The sequence below is a fragment of the Nothobranchius furzeri genome, chromosome 17 (assembly GCF_043380555.1).
Source record: "Nothobranchius furzeri strain GRZ-AD chromosome 17, NfurGRZ-RIMD1, whole genome shotgun sequence".
NCBI lineage: Eukaryota > Metazoa > Chordata > Actinopteri > Cyprinodontiformes > Nothobranchiidae > Nothobranchius > Nothobranchius furzeri.
In genome coordinates, this window is record NC_091757.1 from 41,687,102 (window position 1) to 41,700,402 (window position 13,301).

The 13,301-nt window shown below is 43.9% G+C and overlaps 1 protein-coding gene across 2 annotated transcripts in view; it reads left to right on the forward strand.

The window, feature by feature from the left end:
* The window catches only part of mctp1a (multiple C2 domains, transmembrane 1a), a 189,247-nt gene that overhangs the window by 76,923 nt on the left and 99,023 nt on the right, over positions 1 to 13,301 (forward strand). For both annotated transcript variants that reach the window (XM_070546081.1, XM_070546082.1), the window contains one exon: positions 3,162 to 3,282. In XM_070546081.1, the coding sequence (XP_070402182.1) occupies positions 3,162 to 3,282 (121 nt within the window). The remainder of the gene's footprint in view (positions 1 to 3,161; positions 3,283 to 13,301) is intronic.

Genomic DNA, 13,301 nt, shown 5'->3' on the forward strand with positions numbered 1-13,301 from the left:
ACTAAGCAAGCATTTAGCGACAGTGGAGAGGAAAACTCCCTTTTAACAGGAAGAAATCTCCAGAGGATCCTGGCTCAGTATAAGCAGCCATCCTCCACGACTCACTGGGGATCGAGAAGACAGAGCAGGCACACACACACACACACACACACACACACACACACACACGTGCACACACGTGCACACGCACACACACACTTTCAATTAAGCAAAATTATGTTTTATCGGTTTGCTTTTTTGCAGACATGATGCTAACATGCACCTGGATGTTTACTTGAATTAAATTCAGTTTATTTAAATAGCCCCAAATCACAACAAGAGTTGTCTCAAGGCACTTCAGAGTAAACAATTAAACCTACTAATCAGTTCATTAACTTCAGTTCATTATGCCAATTAATTAAGTTTCCTATGACCCAGCACATTTCATGGAGTCACTCTGTGTTTACATGCACATCCGAAAACCGAACAATTGCCCCAAATAGACTGACATTATTTTTTTTAATGCATGTAAATGTGTTAGTCTTGCTGAAGGCAAACTGTTTCTAATCATGCTGAAGCACCCAGATAATGCGGTAGGAACCCGACTGCATCTGCGTGTGAACGGCTCAGTCGAGCTGATACCGGTAACTTCTGGAAGTGACGAGGCCGCAGAAGCAATCTTCTGATAATGTTTGTGCTACAAACGAACACCATCAAACAGTACAGTACTAAGCTGTGCTGTAGCGTTGTTGTTGTCCATTCCTTTGTGCATGTCCCCTTTTGTCTGCTTCACTCCTGCCAGCATTTGTTTACGATTTGTGTTGCTATAAGAATTTTGTTAGTATTTCTTTAGCAGCAGAATTATTTAGCACCCATGCTTTGTTAGAAATGCTTACTTGTCTTTCTGCCTCTCTGTGCTAGTCTATACTAGTACCCTGGTGGCCTTCTAACTTACTTTTGCAGTTATTATTAGCTTCATCTCTGAGCCAGTAGTGAAACATGACACAAGTGTCCATGGAAGTGATGCCTAATGGGGAGAAGAAATGGTGAATGAGCCTGGTGGAATAAAATATGCCAAAGAAAGACTGAGTAAAGACGTATGCTGTTGTGGATCTCACAGTGCATCTGGGGTCATACTGTGGCTTGCAAATGGGCTCCACAATTAGAGCCAGTGTGGTGCTGACCTGAGGGCTGCAGCCTGAGATGCAAATCCAAAGAGACAACCTTGTCAAAGCGCCTCACACTTAGAGCTTTCCAGAAGAAGCTGCATGTTTTCAGTATGTTGTGTTGCACAAATTACATGATCCAATAACATCGGTTTCTTAATGCATGAACTACTTCTGTGATGGGCAGAAAAAAAAATGCAGAAAACAAAATGGTAGAGACTATGGGCCTTAATAGAAAACAATAGGATAATGTTTGATTTTATGGTTTTCTGCATGTAAGAAATGTAAATAAAAACATCCAGTCAGGTTTTAAAGCAGGGGTGTCAAACTCAAATTCCTACTGGGCCGAAATGAAAAACTGGGACGAAGTCTCGGGCCAAACTCAATATTTTTTAAAAAGTGACAGCAATGTGCACATTTTCCTTTATCTACAGATATGAACCTTTTCATTTGTAAACAACCTTATTTTTGCAGTAACACTGAATCTGGAATAAGCAAATTACACACGAGCAAGTCGATTTTAAATAAAGCACATCAGTGGTATTCGTTACTTATTATGTCTCAATCCTTAAATATTTGTATTCCTTAAAATGTGTATACATTCAGAATTTCTTTTTATTTTTTAATCTTTTGAATCTTTAAGTATTTCTATTTTAAATTTTCTTCCATGATGTAGTTCTTTTTTAAAACACAGAGCAGTTTTGTTTACCTGTTTTCCCGCTACGTTTCATTTGTGACTGCAAACTTCCTCAGGATAAGCGTCAGCCTGAGGAAGTTTGCAGCCGCAAACGAAACATAGCGGGAAAACAGGTAAACAAAACTGCTCTGTGTTTTAAAAAAGAACTACAGCATGGAATTAGAGATACGACACAGCAAGAACACACCTAAGATGTTTAAATTTTCTTGTTTATTCATATTTTTTATTCTCTTTTGTTGCTCCTTTAATGAATGTTATTGCTGATGTGACACCAAGCTTTCCCCACTGAGGGATAATAAAGGAATTTTCTATTTATTTCTATTCTATTCTTCTATCTGTAATGATTCCAGCTCTTGTTTTAAAGTAGGTGAAATATTTTTTCACAGGCCAACAACAAAAATAAATAAAAGTGATTCTCTTACATGAACATTTTATCTCACCTATTACCTTTCAAGCTTTGAAGCAGAAAAAGTGCATAAAATCAAAATAATGCAAGCTCAGTTTGCTCCAGTCTACTTCACCGTGATGCTCACCTGTTCCAGCCAGAAACACCTGCATCTCTGGGGTTGGCTCTGAGCTGAGAAAGGAGTTCATCAGTGAGACTTTTGTGTTGTCTAGTTCATCTTCATCACAAACAACAGTTGCTCACATCAGTCTGAGCAGCTGGACCATGCAGTTCTGTCAGTGTGGAAAGATAAACACTGCAGCAGCCACAGAGTCATACTGACTTGAGAGTGTCTAATCATCTTGGTCTGGAAGGTCGGTGTGCTTTCTGTCAGCAGCAAACAGATTACTGAGCGGTTAAAATCCATTTCTGGGTTTCAAAGTGGGCTAATTTCTGAGTAAACTCGCTGAGTAAGAGGAGTGTTCTCATTTTCTCCGATGTGGAGGACGGTGCCGCTGCAGACGCTGCTGCTAGTAGCATGGGCGCTAATGAATGTAAAGACACTGGTTTTTCTCCTTGAAGCATCAACATGTTCCATCTTTGTTGAAACACCTTCCTTCTGCATGCATTATGGGAAATGTAGTTTATAGTCAATGTATGCTTTGAAGCGGCATAGACCTTTTTAAGACACTTGAAGCTCTCGCGGGCCACATAAAATGATGCGGCGGGCCACATCTGGCCCGCTGGCCTTGTGTCTGACACATGTGTTTTAAAGGGTGAATTATCTTCATTTCTGACTAAATAACAATATCCATCAAGTAGTTTGTCATCTTCTGTTTATTTTTTCTGAAACGCTTCATTTATCTGTAAAGTCCCGGTATATTTGTTTATCCTGAACATGTTTGTGTAACCTTTGATTTTCTTATCCACCCAGGGCATCAGCATTGTTGGGCCCAGTAATGCTGAGTCACTGTCTCAACCTCCTGGTCCCGCCATGTATCAGCTGGATATCGTCTTAAAGAAAGGGAAAAGCCTTGCCATTCGAGATCGAACAGGTAGGAAACGTGTTTGGTTTTCTTTTTTCCACCTTTGTTTTGAGGTTAATATGGAGAGACAGAGTCGAGAGCTTTTCCCAACTCTAATCTACCCAGCCAAATGAAAAGGACTAGCTTTGTATCTCGTCGGGCTCTAAGATGCATCCTTGCATTCCCGTTTTAATGCAAAACGCTGGGTGATGCTCGTTAAGAAACAGATTTTATACCAAGTTTGAAGGTTTTCCATATTCATGTAGTATCAATTCGAAAATAAAGTCATTCTAACGGTATTGCTGTAGTTCTAAGTCCAATCCTTTTTTATTTAATGGCTATTTTAAACATCTGGTTCAGGGATTTTTTTTGTCCTCTATAATACTTTTTTCCATTTTTCCTCTTCAAGCTGCATTATGAGACTATAGTTGTTAAACTTTGCAGCTTTATCCTCTCCTTCCGTTAGTTGGCAGTCACTCCTGAATCATAGTAGGATGCTTTCAGTTAAGCTAAAAGCAAAAAGTCTTTTCTCTTTGTTGTGTTTTAATCAGAGGCGGTTCTAGATGGGGTCCAGGTTGGGCAAGTGCCACCCTGACCCCCCTGTGCTCCCTTCCCTGCTGAGGGCAGAGCCTGGGTAGCAATTAGTACAGATTTTTTTTGGTGATTATTTGACCTAATACAAAATGTGGACACAAACATGTGAATGCATTTATCTGACCTCAACTGACTCCTTTCGATCCAGAGGAGCAGCGGTTCTACTCCGAGTCCTTCCCGAATGTCCGAGCTCCTCACCCTATCTCTAAGGCTAAGCCCGGCCACCCTACGGAGGAAACTCATTTTGGCCGCTTGTATCCGCGATCTCGTTCTTTTGGTCATTACCCAAAGCTCATGACCATAGGTGAGGATTGGGACGTAGATCGACCAGTAAATTGAGAGCCTGGCTTTCTGGCTCAGCTCCGTCTTCACCCCGACAGATCGGCTCAGCGTCCGCATCACTGCAGATGCCGAACCAATCTGCCTGTCGATCTCCCGATCCCTCCTACCCTCACTCGTGAACAAGACCCCGAGATACTTAAACTCCTCCACTTGAGGTAGGACCTCTCTCCCGACCCGGAGTTTGCAAGCCACCCTTTTCCGGTCGAGAACCATGGTCTCAGATTTTGAGGTGCTGATCCTCATCCCAGCCACTTCACACTCGGCCGCGAACCTACCCAGCAAGAGCTGAAGGTCAGAGCTGGATGAAGCTAGGAGGACCACATCATCCACAAAAAGCAGAGATGAGATTCTCCTGCCACCAAACTCGACACACTCCACACCACGGCTGCGCCTAGAAATTCTGTCCATAAAGGTAATGAACAGAACAGGTGACATTTAAGTTCTTGGGAACTATCATTTCCAGGGATCTGAAGTGGGAAACAAACATCAACTCCATCCTCAAAAAGGCTCAGCAGAGGATGTATTTCTTACGGCAACTAAGGAAGTATGGCCTACCACAAGAGCTGCTGATCATCTTCCATACTGCTGCAGTCGAATCCATACTTTGCTCATCCATCACTGTCTGGTTTGGGTCAGCCACAAAAATGGACAAATGCAGACTACAGCGTATTATTAAAACAGCAGGAAAAATCATTGGTGCCCAACTGCCCTCTGTCCAGGAACTGTACATCAGCAGGACCAGGAAAAAGGCAGTGAATATTGTCCAAGATGCCACACATCCTGCATCTACTCTCTTCCATCTCCTCCCATCTGGCAGACGCTATAGATCACTCTCCTGAATCTGTAGATTCTTTTACCATCCTTTTATTATACTTTTTTTATTCTTAGCCAGTATGTTTATGGATATGAGTGTGTGTGTGCGTGTGTGTGTGTGTGTGTGCGTGTGTGCGTGTGCGTGTGTGTACATATGTATATGTGTGTGTATGTGTATGCATATATGTATATATGTGTGTGTATGTGTATACATATATGTATGTGTGTGTGTGTGTGTGTGTGTGTGTGTGTAAATGTACATGTGTGTGGGTATACATGTTCTAATGTGTTTTTTATGTATTTTTTTCTCATTTATTGTAGTTGTTGTATGTTTTAGAGAGCGAACATCTACCAAAGCTAAATTCCTTGTAAATGTAATTTTACTTGGCCAATAAATCTGAAATCTGAATCTGAAAAAATCTGAAACGGCATCCCTGGCGGAGTCCATCCCTCACTGGGAACAGGTCCGAGTTACTACCGGCTGTGCGGACCAAACTCCCGCTCCTCTGGTAAAGGGACTGAGTGGCCCTTAACAGAAAGCCACCCACCCCATACTCCTGGAGCGTCCCCCACAGGGTGCCGCTGGGGACCCGGTCATAAGCCTTTTCCAAATCCACAAAACACATGTGGATTGGTTGGGCAAACTCCCATGCCCCCTCCATCACCCTTGCAAGGGTATAGAGCTGGTCCACAGTTCCACAGCCAGGGCGAAAACCACATCGTTTCTCCTCAATCTGAGATTCAACTATCGATCGGACCCTCCTCTCTAGTACCTTGGAGTAGACCTTTCCAGGGAGGCTGAGTGTGATCCACCTATAGTTGGAACACACCCTCAGGTCACCCTTCTTAAAGATGGGGACCACCACCCCGGTCTGCCACTCCACAGGGACTGCCCCCGATGACCACGCAATGTTGCAGAGACGTGTCAACCACGACAGCCCTACAACATCCATAGCCTTGAGATACCCAGGACGAATCTCATCCGCCCCCGGGGCTCCGCCGCTGTGTAGTTGTTTGACCACCTCAGCAACTTCTGCCCCCGAGATTGGACAGTCCATCCCCAGGTCTCCCGGCTCTGGTTCCTCCTTGGAATGTTCATAGGTGGGATTGAGGAGCTCCTCAAAGTATTCCTTCCACCGTCCAACTATAGCCCCAGTTGACGTTAGCAGCTCCCCATCCCCACTGTAAACAGTGTGAGCGAGTTGCTGCCTTCCTCTCCTGAGGTGCCGGACAGTTTGCCAGAACCTCTTTGGAGCCGATCAATAGTCTTTCTCCTTGGCCTCACCAAACTCCTCCCACGCCCGAGATTTTGCCTTGGCAAATGCCACTGCTGCACTCCGCTTGTCTATCCGGTACCTGTCTGCTGCCTCTGGAGACCCACAGACCAGCCACACCCTGTAGGCCTCCTTCTTGCGCCTGATGGCTCCCTTAACCTCTGGTGTCCACCAGTGGGTACGGGGGTTGCCACCACGACTGACACCGGCCACCTTGCGACCACAGCTAGCAACAACCGCCTCAACAATCACAGAGTGGAACAAGGCCCACTCGGAGTCGATGTCCCCCACTGCTCTCGGGATGCGGTCAAAGCTCTGCCGGAGGTGGGAGTTGAAAATTGTCTTGACAGGTTCTTCTGCCAGGCGTTCCCAGCAGACCCTCACTATGCGTTTGGGTCTGCCAGGTCTACGCGGCATCTTCCCCTGCCATCTGATCCAACTCACCACCAGGTGGTGATCAGTTGACAGCTCCGCTCCTCTCTTCACTCGGGTATCCAAAACATACGGCCGCAGGTCAGATGATACGACTACAAAGTCTATCATCGACCTGCGACCTAGGCTGCCCTGGTACCAAGTGTACCGATGGGCATCTTTATGTTCGAACATGGTGTTCGTTATGGCCAAACTGCGGCTTGCACAGAAGTCCAATAACGTAACACCACTCGAGTTCAGATCAGGCGGGCCGTTCCTCCCAATCACACCCCTCCAGGTCAAGCTGTCATTGCCCACGTGAGCATTGAAGTCCCCCAGCAGGACAATGGAGTCCCCTGATGAGCACTGTCTAGCACTCGTCCCAGGGACTCCAAAAAGGGTGGGTACTCTGAACTGATATTTGGCCCATAAGCACAAAAAACAGTCAGGACCCGTTCCCCGACCCAAAGGCACAGGGAAGCTACCCTCTCATCCCCCGGGGTAAACCCCAACACACAGGCAGAGAGTCTTGGGGCTAACAAAAAGCCAACCCCAGCCCTCCGCTTCTCACCCGGAGCAACTCCAGCAAAGGAGAGTCTCCAACCCCTCTCAAGGATTTGGGTTTCAGATCCAATGCTATGTGTCGAGGTGAGTCCGACTATATCTAGCCGGTACCACTCAACTCTGCCACAAGCTCCTGCTCCTTCCCCGCCAGCGAGGTGACGTTCCATGTCCCAAAAAACAGTTTCCTTGTCCGGGGATTTGACCGCCAAGGCTCCCGCCTCGGTCTGCCACCCGATGTCTTAGGTGATTTTCTTTTGTGCTCTTTTAAAATTTTCTGTTGTGATGGACACTTAAATGTAAAACATTATGCAAGGAAACATAGAAACTTCTTATGTGGACATTTAATGGCTTATTTTGTGTTTCAAAATCTTGAGGTTTTTTATTTGCCATCTGTATTAATACTTGAACAGAACAGTTCTTCAGCAGGTCATTAAACCTTTCAAAGTGCCATCAGAGTTGCGTATGTATCTATAAATTATCCCCCACAGAGTGTGTGTAGTGTCTGATGACCAAGTCTCATTAGCTGCTGCAGTTACCATGACAACATACCTGTCCTCCCATAATGAGCCCTGAGGTTCTGAGTTCACCTGTCCTATCCTGAACCCTTCAAGGCAGCTCGAGAGAGCTGGAGAGGAAGAATCAGGTGCCGATAACATTAATAAAAAAAAATAAAAAAAATAAAAACAGTCTTGACAACAGTAATTTAGGATCCATATGTGTTTTAACACTTAATGTGTTGTCACTTAGATGAAACCCTTTTCTTCATAATTATTTACCCCACCTAGTGGCTGGCTGCAGTACAAGCTTTCCATTCAAACAAAAAATATGTTTTAGTTAAATAAAAAAATACAACAAGTAATGATAAGAAATTGGACTAAATGTGTCTTAAATTAAACAGAAGTAAATTTTTATTACTTTACTGCCTAAAACATGCCCATGTAAAACCGTACAAAAACAACTATATTTATACAAATAAATTCAAATTGTTTTGACTAATAGGAATCAAAAGTTGTGACTATTAGTTGCCACTGGGTTACTTAAATAATTAAAAGAAACGTGGTCGTCTACGAAGCTGGAAGCGTTGCCATGTCCACTCCCGCTGCCCTGCAGCCTTGACGCCGCAGATCTCGGATGGCTTCATCTGTGCTGTTAGCTTGGTAAGCAACGTTGCTTACATGATTGTCTGTGGAGCCGAGAACAGGTCCACTGCGCGGAGGCGCAGCTGATCATTTCACCGCATTCAAACGGGGATAACTAACGTGCCAGAGCTTAATTTGAGCCAGTCTTATTTTGAAAGGATGCATTCTGGTAACTGTCCGCTAGGATCCTGCAACTCAATTGTTAAGCTAGCTTTTTAGCTAACAAGCCTTTAGTTTAGTGCCAATATTCGAAGTGCAAAACAAGACAATCAAAGGCAGAAGTGGCCGTATGCAATATAAAACATCTTTGGATTACCGTATAAAAGCATTCGCTGTGCTGCAACGGGTTTCTGAGCGATTCTGGTTGGTTCCGTGCACCGTCTGCATCCAAAAATGTCCCTGCTGTGCAGAAGAAACGTAGAGCCTCAGTGAGTACAGCCCACTGTGTGTGTTTTAATTATATAGAGTAGAATGTATAGAATTGATACAAATATTGTTTAGATTAGATGTTAAATATTTATTTATTATTGTTTATCACAATTTTAGAGGAAAGCAAGCGACAGTGAACGTCAAAGCAGAAACCACAAGGAGACAGAGGTACAAATTGATGAAAAGCTTAGCTATGAAGCTAACAACAGTTATTGCCGTTTGAAAGAGGGGCTTCCCAAATGTATGTGCCATTGCTGTTGTTCTCCTTGCAAGTTTCAGCCCCAGCTCTGTTAGCACAGCCCTGATGAAAAGGGCTCGGCAACTGATCACACCTTTTCCAATGTCATGCCCCTTCGTATAATCCGTGCATGTGCACGGGCATGCAACCTAGTTGTTTAATAAATTTGTACAACTGGCTAACAGATACATGTAAATGTGGATGCCTGGTAAAAACACACATCAGAGCAATGAGTTGTTACATAAGTCCTTTATCTTGAAAAACCAAAACGATAAGTAATTAATTCATCTCTTATGTTTGTTGCTGCAGCTCAGAAAATAAAAGCTGTCAAGTAATTTCTCTTTCAGTTACTTCTAATCCTTTATCAGCAATATCCTGTTGTGTCCCTGGAACCCAAGCCTCGACCTAGCTGTCTTACTTTGAATGAAAACACATTACCTTCTGCCTGCCTCCAGCTTCCTGTAAAGTACCACCCCAGGTGACGCCTGTAGGTAGTCCAAAGGCCCAACAGAATTTCTTCCTGCTGCTTGCTTGGTTGGACGACTTTTTGTGATTGCTGTTGTCGCAAAGAGCTGACTGTCCAAAACATTTTTCTTTTGCAAGCGTTGGCTTTTATATGCATGCAAAATGTTTCTTTGACACTGAATCAGCTTTGATTTGAGCCTAAACACACGAGTACTCAGAGGACTAGAAACGTTCATGATTCCTTTGAGGGAAGATGCAAAATTTGCATAACATGACTAAAGGGGAAATGTACCTTTTATTTCATTATTCATTTCTTGCTATTTTTGTTTTTGCTGTCATATTTCTCAGCATTTTGAGCAAAAATATGTAGTGATGATGAATCATCGTGTGTCTGACAAAGCATCACAATGCTGGTGAAGGTTCTCAGTCAGGTCATATCCAAAAGGTTCAAATGAAGGCAACTGGACTTCTTTGGTTTCTTTAAGACATTTCACTTCTCTTTTGAGGAGCTTTGTGAATTCTGACTGGAATATGGAAGAGTGATGACAAAGTCCATTCTGAACAGAGAAGATTCAGGTTTGAGAGAGGAGTAAAGGAAAACATCTATGTCAATCGGAAAAGACCTACCATATTTTCCGGACTATAAGTCGCACTTTTTTTCGTAGTCTGGCTGGTCCTGCGACTTATGGGCCCTTCCCATCTGTACCGGGTCGGCCCGGGCCGGGTAGCGTAGGTTGTTTACATATCTGGGTGGCCTGGTATTTTTCCGGGCCAACCAAGGCTCATTCTCAGCCCTCTTCTCGAGGGGGTCTGTTTCAGGCCGACCAGGGCCAACACACCCACTGCTGACAGCAAATTCACACCTTCCATTAGAGCAAGCCTCTGATTGGTGGGTAGAATCAGCCCACATGGACTTAAGGCAAGGATGTGTGGAATCAACCGGGCCAGGCTGGGGCTGACTGGGGCTACCCGGCCCGGGCCGACCCGGTACAGATGGGAATGGCCCATTACATACCAAATTATGTAGGCTATACCGCGCTGTTGCTGGCCAGCTCCGATCCAGGAACGAGCTCCCCTGTCCTGCTGGGAGGGTTTCCAACACCGCCATTACCTGCTGCAGCCTGTGGCGGGGAGCTGCGGGCTGGCTCCGGCCCAGGAATGAACTCTCCCCGCCCACTGGGAGAGTTTGAAACACCGCCATTCTCTGCTGGAGACGGTGGCGCACTGCTGCGCATACTGCTGATGTTAACAGCTGGTTGTTTATTCTGTTATTGTTTCCTGTACTTGTCTTGCAATGTGAAATGCTTGGTCTCAGATTTTGTAAGAAAAATAATAAAATTTCCCCCCAAAATGTGACTTATATCTGTTTTTTTCTTCTTTATTATACATTTTATGGCTGGTGCGACTTATACTCTGGAGCGACTTATAGTCCGGAAAATACGGTACATTAAACAGAGGAGGAGACCTCAGGTTTCACTTTTACAGAACCTACATTGTAGCTCTATAATTCCAAAACCGATTCGGTCTAGGTCACACCCTCCTGCATCTAATCATAACAACCATTCCAACACAATCAGGGCTAACGGTGTTAAGGACTCCTCAGGGGGTAGGGAGGAGGGGTATTCATAGGTAGTTTCAGCTCATTAAGCAACAATAGACAGCTACAGATTATAAATTTGATATATTTGAAAACGCTCCTTGGATGAGAAGCAAATGTCTTCAAGAAACCAAAGAAGTCCAGTTACCTTCATTTGAACCCTTTGGATTGCAACACAATCAAGAAAATTTTGGCTAAAGTAAAAAAAAAAATCTTAGTAGTAAAAAGTATTTGTGCAGCAGATACTTTGACTCTTTATAAATAATCCATGTGGTCTCATTTTTGTTCCTCCCAGTTAAAACTAATAAAGGTAGAAAGAAATTGTCATGACTTCTTTTGACATTGCAAATACATTAATTTTAATAGACACCCCTACACACACACACACACACACACACACACACACACACACACACACACACACACACACACACACACACACACACACACACACACACTCCTACTGCCGTTGCAAACCTGCATCCCTACTGCTGCGACAATCTTAGCCATGCCATTTGTTATTTTAGTCATGTATTTTTAGCATTATTGGAAATTAGTTTTGTTGAAAATTTATCATTAGAGCAAAACCCCTTTATGCCTCTTCTACCACTTACCTGGAACTGGTTTGAACAGCAACAGCTTAAGTTAAGGTTTCTTAAGACCCTGCTCTTCAGAAAGCATCTTCTAAACTAGCACCCTCCCTGCACCCGTCCCCCCTCTCTACTGCCCACTCCTTGTTCCCTCCTCCATGATTGATGTCAAGTTGTTGTTATTGTTGTTGTTAGCCTCAAGGGCAACATGCCGATTATCACTTGTAAGTCGCTTTGGACAAAAGTGTCTGCTAAATACATAAACATAAACATAGACCTTCTCCTTCCATCATATACCTAAATCAGATGTGAGATGAGATGTTTCCGAGTCCTGCCCCATGTCTGAAACATCTCCAGTGGACAGTGTCCAGAAGACGTCATTCCCAGATGATCAAACCACCTTCAATGGCTTCTTTCCATGTAGATCCTAAGAACCTGAATACTTCCCCAGATCCCTGACAATGAATCCAGCCACTCTGCAGAGGTGTACGTGTCTCTTTTTAGTCGTTAACCACAATTAATGACTAGAGGTGAAGACTGGAAGGTAATCAAACTCAGATTTTCCTTTAGTACGACGATCCAGTCAATCTCTTGTTCCAATCTACACCACTGAGAATAACTCATTTACACTTCTCCAAGTAGAGTAGAAGCTTGTTTCCATCCCTGCATTGGTGATTCACCCTTTTCCAGACCATTATCTCAAGGTACTTCCTTCCAACTGAGCTGTAACATCTCAATAGCTGCTGGAGGCCAATTGCACCAAACCAAGCCAAACTGGCGTTCTTTCACAATTCTTCTTTATCAGAAAAATATTTCTTTTAGATTATGAACAGAAACGATGACACAAAGTAACCCTGACAGAGTGAGGAGCTGGTTCAGTATTCCATGACTGAGATGAACACAGGAGTGCATAAAGATGCACAGGTAGTGTCATCAGACTGTTTTGTAATCAAAATTATTGTGGCTGCCTTAGAGAGGTTCTTTAAAGTATGTTCTGTAGTGTGCACAAAGTAGCACCTTAGTAAAGTTTGAATTAAAATCTGTTAATGGGACACCTTAGAGGTGAGTCAGGAGGGTGTGTGAGGTTAATATGATTGTATTCAATTCAGTTCCGTTTATTTATGTAGCGCCAAATTACAGCAAGAGCCGTCTCAAGGTACTTCACAATGTAAACATTCCAATACAGTTCAGTTACTCAGTCTGAAGCAGGTGAGCGACCAAAATCCCCCAATTTTACAACAGAGCATCTCATCCTTGAAGCTCTACCCACTACATCCTTTTCAGCAGATTGCATTCTGGGTAATGGGAAACCTAGAGCTGCAACCATTCGTCTGTTCTGGCAATATACAAAACCCTGAAGCTCTCTCTCTCTCTCTCTCTCTCACACACACACACACACACACACACACACACACACACACACACACACACACACACACACACACACACACACCCTCACACACTTGCAGCCATGCACAGTAGTGCGAGGTGAAAATCTGTTCTAGTCTGAGCCTGACGGAAAGTTTTATCGGTGGTTTCATGGCCTTTTCTTGTCTTCTGAAGTCACATCTCATGACAAGCATCAATGACCCT